The following is a 6,191-nucleotide window of genomic DNA, read 5'->3' as shown; positions in this document are numbered from 1 at the left end:
CAACATTGCGTCATTTGTCCACATAAGTCGCTGATTTTTATTACAGTTTTCAATATTTTGAACTCGAGGGCTGCGTTCCGATATTCACCTAGACTGCGTTCCGTTTACGCATTATGCGCGCATTTTCTATAGTATACGTAACATGAACTATATATAAATGCGCGCATATGCGTGAAACGGAACGCGGCCTTAGTCTGTTCTTTGTAGCTGCACTGCTGAACTGGTGCAAGAATGCTAGAGTGAGAAAAGCTATACCTAGGTAGAACATAGAAGTCATAGGGTGCGTTCACGGAGACGTTATCAACGCTACCAGTGCAAACGCTACCAAAATCGTTCACGGAGCCAATAGCGTGATAGCGATAGCGAGCTCCGTGAACGGCATTTAGCGTTTGCATTACTACAGCATCTTTTTGTAACGAGTTAGGAGTTAGGTTATATGTTGCGTTAAGCAAAAGCGAAAATGGCAAATTTAAAAGAAGTGCTAATAACATTATTACTGGAAGTACGAGACCTAATAAATGCATCCTCAAGTGACAGCGATGAGGAAGAAATTTGTCATATTACAACATATTGCAAATAAAAGAAAAAAAGTGGCGAGAATACCAAATTATGTTGAAACCATAGTGCCTGCCTTAAGAAGTGAAGATTTCAAGGCTCATTTCAGGTATCAGTTATGTAAATAATGTCTTTTTGTGAATAACATTTATATAGAAATGTCTATGGTATAGAACATAGTATAATTGATATAAATAAAAAATGCAATATTTAACTGATAAGTAATAAGATATTAATACATAATTTAGGATAACTCCTGAAACATTCAAATATCTTTTATCTATTATTGAGCTAAAATTACAAAGAGAAAAAGAAGGAGCACCTATGATTAGTGCACGTAAACAGTGTCTGTTGGCATTGTGGAGACTAGCTACTCCAGATTCTTTTAGGTAAACGATAAAGTACTTACAAAGCACTTCTGCTGAATGCACTCACTGATATCAGGCAACACAGCATGAATCTATCTTTGTTCCATGTATACTGAGCAACAGAAATTGAATAATGCTTATGTTGATTTATGTCACTAACTAGAAAACTACTTGTATATATTTTTATTTTCTAATGTTCAAGTCAATTTCCGACAGATTTAATGTCGGTAGAAGCACTGCGTAACATATGACAAGGCATGTTGTAAATACGCTTATTGAGCTGACGCCTGCTATAATTAAATGGCCAACGAATGAAGAATATGAGCAAATATGGGTAGGATTTGAAGCTGCTAGTGGATTCCCGAAAGTCATTGGTGTTATTGATAGCACGCATGTCAATATTTCAGCTCCTAAAGAAAATCCAGAGGCATATGTGAACCGCAAAGGTCACCATTCAATCCAACTTCAGGTATAATGCCTTTTTTAGTCAATGCTAGAATGCTCGATGGAGTCATTATTAATCTTCTTGTCGCTATTTCTGCAATTTTTCGTGTTTTAGGAAAAATATCTTGTAATGTTTTAAGCTTGTAAAACTCATAAAATGTTACTCTTAACTGCAACAAGTGCAAATATTATTATAGTGTTAATGCTTTCTATACAATTTAATCTAATATACATATATTGTTTACTTCCTTTTGTTGCAGGCTATTTGTGATCATACTTGCCGATTTATACACTATTACATGGGACATGTAAGATCTGTACAGGATCAACGAATTTTTCGTTTATCAGAAGTACAATCCTACTTAGGAGATGAGTTAAAATTTCCACAGGAATGTCATTTAATTGGAGATGCAGCTTATAAACTGCATAAAAATCTGTTAGTACCATACCGAGATAATGGCCACATGACAGATCAGCAGAGAAATTACAACTTTTGCCATGATTCTGCAGGAATGGTTATTGAGAGAGCATTTGGCTTATTAAAAGGACGTTTCCGAAGTCTTCTTACAACACTTGCGATGGACAGAACAGACCTAATTCCAAAGCATATTCTCGCCTGTTGTGTGTTACACAATATATGTACAATGAGAGGATACAGGAGAGGAGGAGGAAATGTTGGAGGATGTAGAAGAAAGACAATGTGTTGTGGGCAACACTGATGATATGCGTGATATCGCTCATGCAGGGGCTGCAAAAAGAGACTTAATAGCTGCAAGATTACTAATGAGACATGCTTAAGAAAGAAATTAATGTATGTTATTATTTTTTCAAATTAAACCACATAGATGATTCGTAAAGATTTTTTAAACAAAATCATACTTCTGTCATTAAACATTTATATCTGTTTGTAACTTAATATCACATGTAAATATTGCATAACTACAGGTACCTGTAGACGGTGCGTAATATACTTATAGACCTAGTATACTTGTATACTTAGGCTTAATATACTTAATTTTACTATTTTAGCATGAAGCAAATATATAATGTAATTAAATAACACTGTTAGACACTTCAGGCTATAAAATCAGACTTTTCTTAATATTGCAATCTATTGCTTCTAAGCGGATTCTTCAATAAGAATTTAAAGTATGAAACTAAAAACATGAAACATAAAAAATAGTCCTCATTGCATATCGTTTATTGCTCGTTACTAATCACGTGCAGCATGCAAGGACTTTAAATTCTCATTGAAGATGCCGCTTTACATCGGTTAACGTCTTTATAGTTTATAGCTTATTCAAAACCGATTCTAGTTTGTTCAATATTTTTTGTGACATTTCCATCCTGTCTTATGTCTCTTATTTTTTTGCTCTTCGGCTGTTTGGCGGTTTGCTAATATTGCTTCCAAAGTATTGCTGACTCTACATTTCCCTGGAAGTACAAATATTCTTTTTATTTTATTGCCTATACAGAGAGAACACTGCGCTCTTGGTGCACACTGCGCACTATTGTAAATGACCGAATTTGTTATAATTCAATAAAAAATGTGTAATTATTACTTATGAGAAACTGGACCACTGGATTCACTGCTAGAGTCGTTAGAGCAACTATCAGCAGATTTTAATTTTCCAGACTTGTATGTCACAGACCCAGTTGATGAAATAGTTAATAACGGGTCCATATATGCTTTTTCGCGAAGAAGGCTCTCCATGACCTAAACAGATGATATTGTATTACAAATAGTAAAAGAGCAGGGAAAAGTTTAGTACAGTACAAGTTAATTAAAGTAATACTTACTTCATAATATTTCCACGTGCGGTTATTGTTACCGGATTTTGAGTTGTGGTCTTTAATCGTCTTATATGTTCGCTTCATTATGTTTATTTTTGTCATACACTGTCTACCTGAAAACATGTGTCCTTTGGCATTCATGGTTGTTGACATTTCGTCCCACGCTTTTTTATGGCTGATTTTGCCTGAAGACATGGACAATTCTCGCAGCCTATATTCATCAACTAATAACATTATGGCCTCATGAGACCATCGAAAATCTGCAATATAAATCAAACATATATACAGGGTGTTTGATAGCTGATCATGCAGACGAAAGTTGGAGATAGATTGGGTGTAGCCGAGAAGAAAAGTCATGTACCATAATGTCAAATTGGCAATAGTTACCGAGTTATTAATTAAAACATGTGAGCCAACGAGCGCGTAGAGAGCGGAGGGCGGCCGCAGTAAGCACGTAGACATTTGATACAGGCGAAGTCAGCGAGTAGCGGTAGGCGAGCGCGCGCGGCGAGAGGCAACGTAAACAACAAGAGGCGAACGCGCGCGACGAGGAGCGAGCGAGTGTGAACGACGAGGAGCGAGCGAGCTATAAAGAAAAAGCTGTAAAGAAAAAGCTCGCTCGCTCCTCGTCGCGCGCGATCGCCTCTTATCGCTTACGTTGCCCCTTGCCGCGCGCGCTTGTCTACCGCTACTCACTGACTCCGCCTGTATCAAATGTCTACGTGCTTATTGCGGCCGCCCTCCGCTCTCTACGCGCTCGTTGGCTCACATGTTTTAATTAATAACTCGATAACTATTGCCAATTTGACATTATGGTACATGACTTTTCTTCTCGGCTACACCCAATCTATCTCCAACTTTCGTCTGCATGATCAGCTATCAAACACCCTGTATATATATATATATATATATATATATTTACAAATGCAGCAATGGAAAGACAACAAATTTGTTATCTAATGGTAGCTTGACATATTTTGTTTTAATATTTTTAATTGGCCATATCTTTAGGTCTGATAAGTTATTCACAACGAATATTCCCAGAAGAGACGAAGGACATGGTTTATTATAGAAATCTTCTCTATGTAAAAATTCATTACCAATAATGACATCCGTATTAAGTTCTTTATGATGAGCAACATTTTTTATTTCAACAATGCTTCCATTTATCAAACCACAGCAATTATCTGCTAATGTATCAGTACGTATGATTACATTTAAACATTTTATTATGTAATACTGCGGGTTACAGCAGCCTTCAATTAAAGGACCTTTAATATGAGTTGATTTTCTGTCAATTACAAAGTCAGATAATTATGTGCGATTCGCGTGGTTTCTCAATTTTTTTTGTTCCTGTTCAATATATCTCCGTACGACCTGTTGCAATGGTTGATGTTGCTTTTTCAGTATCTTCTTAAATATTTGCAAGTAATTTTCATACTTGAAAGAACTAAACGTATCCAGTGTACCAAACTTTTTCGCATCTTGTGTTAAATGAATAAGACCATGCACGTTGTGTGAAACGTTGTGAATACCATACAACAACTTGAAAGATGATACAAAATATTGCAGAAGCTCCTGAGCATAGTCAATAAGTTCTTCAAATTGTGAACAACATAATATCCTAATTGCCGCATGCAATACTAAAAAATGATGATATAAATCCTTTCGAAGAAGTTTGAAAGCTACACAACCTGTATATAATAAAACATTTCGAAATTCTGTTGCCTTCCATAGTTTAACAAGGGCAAGTGATTTTGGTTTGCGTACAAATTCGCATGGCATGTATAATTTTAAAACATTTTCCAGCTCCGATGATATTGTTTCAACTTTCCTGTGTTGCAAACGAACTTTAAAATCCCCAAATAACCATATGTATAACAATTTGCGCATAACTCCCAAACATACTAGATGCATATAATCGAGAAGTATATTGTTTACGAGATCAAAATTTGGTAACGCTAAAAGAGCTGAATGCCCAATGTGATAATTTTCATCCTTCCTTAAACGAAAATCTGTATCTGTTCGTACCTGTGCATTTGTTTCAGGAAAACACATTTTACCATTAACGTAGCTGCCTTCAGTTATGCACTTTGTGCAACTGGAATAACCGTTATGTCCTTTTATTTGCAACATAAATGCCTTTGCTGGCGCATCACATATTATAGAATGTATTGTGCATGACACACTTGTGTTTTTTAAAATGATTCCTTCTTCGTGTAATATTTTTATTTCATCCACAAATTTTGCAAGAAATTTATTATTATCTGATGGTTTCTGTGTTCCATAGTAAATACCAATAATAAAAGCCTCTTTAGATTCAGCTACGGATCCCAGGATCGGCCAAAATTGTCGTTGCGATGATTTTGATAACGGCAATCCATCAACATTTATTGATATTTTGATTTCTGTGATATTTTGTGAAAGTGACGATATAATACTTAGTATTCCTTTTCTCAGTCCAAAATGAAAATATTGACCACCAGCGCAAATCTCAACATTACTACTCCTAGGAGTATGCAAAAGAGTTCTTGGATCAAACGGTATGTTCAAGCTACAATTTTCACATGTATATTGTTTTATTCCTTGTAATAAAGAGCGCAATGATGATTGCGAAATATGTTCTTCAATAGCCCATTGGCTTAAAAATATTTTTAAATCAATATTCTTATTTAATGCGCTATCTACATTATTATTTTCTGTAATATCGTTTATGTGATCTTGTACGATTACGATATTCTCATCAGAAAGCTCATATTCACTTGATACTAGATCTTCATCATGTAAAACATTTTCAAATATATTTTGGACTGTATCGCCATTATGCATATTATCATTTTGTAATGGACTTTGTAATATATTTTCAGAAAATGATGTTGAAGCAAATGTAGACTCCGTAATTTCATGAGATTCCATTATAATATCTGCCTCCATTTTTACCATCTTTTTTCGTTGTGAAGAACTAAGTACGCGTTTGTACGAATGTTTATGCGACATGTTGAATTAGTTTCCCTAAAATTAGTTTAGTAG

The 6,191-nt window shown here is 35.2% G+C and overlaps 2 protein-coding genes across 7 annotated transcripts; one reads left to right on the top strand and one right to left on the bottom strand.

Annotated features, from left to right (window-relative positions):
- The first annotated feature begins 304 nt into the window (after positions 1-304).
- Positions 305-6,191, top strand: LOC105190512 (putative nuclease HARBI1). Of its 5 annotated transcripts, none has more exons than XM_025307697.1 (5): positions 318-664; positions 804-944; positions 1,126-1,392; positions 1,628-1,803; positions 1,878-2,058. In XM_025307697.1, exons 3-5 carry the CDS (start codon positions 1,171-1,173, stop codon positions 1,888-1,890), a joined length of 411 nt encoding a protein of 136 aa, XP_025163482.1. In that variant the 5' UTR covers positions 318-664; positions 804-944; positions 1,126-1,170; the 3' UTR covers positions 1,891-2,058. The 5 variants fall into 5 exon arrangements, 3 of the variants coding, with proteins under 3 accessions (XP_025163483.1, XP_025163484.1, XP_025163482.1); XR_003114347.1 differs by lacking the exons at positions 318-664; positions 804-944 and adding exons at positions 5,622-5,704; positions 6,029-6,191 and having other exon boundaries at positions 1,179-1,257; positions 1,331-1,392; positions 1,628-2,178; XR_003114348.1 differs by lacking the exon at positions 1,126-1,392 and having other exon boundaries at positions 306-664.
- Positions 2,071-3,631, bottom strand: LOC105192350 (uncharacterized). Of its 2 annotated transcripts, none has more exons than XM_025307701.1 (4): positions 3,549-3,631; positions 3,168-3,421; positions 2,930-3,084; positions 2,071-2,801 (listed from the first exon to the last, which is right to left on the bottom strand). In XM_025307701.1, exons 2-4 carry the CDS (start codon positions 3,393-3,395, stop codon positions 2,792-2,794), a joined length of 393 nt encoding a protein of 130 aa, XP_025163486.1. In that variant the 5' UTR covers positions 3,396-3,421; positions 3,549-3,631; the 3' UTR covers positions 2,071-2,791. The 2 variants fall into 2 exon arrangements, with proteins under 2 accessions (XP_025163486.1, XP_025163485.1); XM_025307700.1 differs by having other exon boundaries at positions 2,934-3,084.

The sequence above is a fragment of the Harpegnathos saltator genome, unplaced genomic scaffold, assembly GCF_003227715.2.
Source record: "Harpegnathos saltator strain DR-91 unplaced genomic scaffold, Hsal_v8.6 scaffold93, whole genome shotgun sequence".
In the NCBI taxonomy this organism is placed as follows: Eukaryota; Metazoa; Arthropoda; class Insecta; order Hymenoptera; family Formicidae; genus Harpegnathos; species Harpegnathos saltator.
This window is presented reverse-complemented; position numbering and strand designations above follow the sequence as displayed.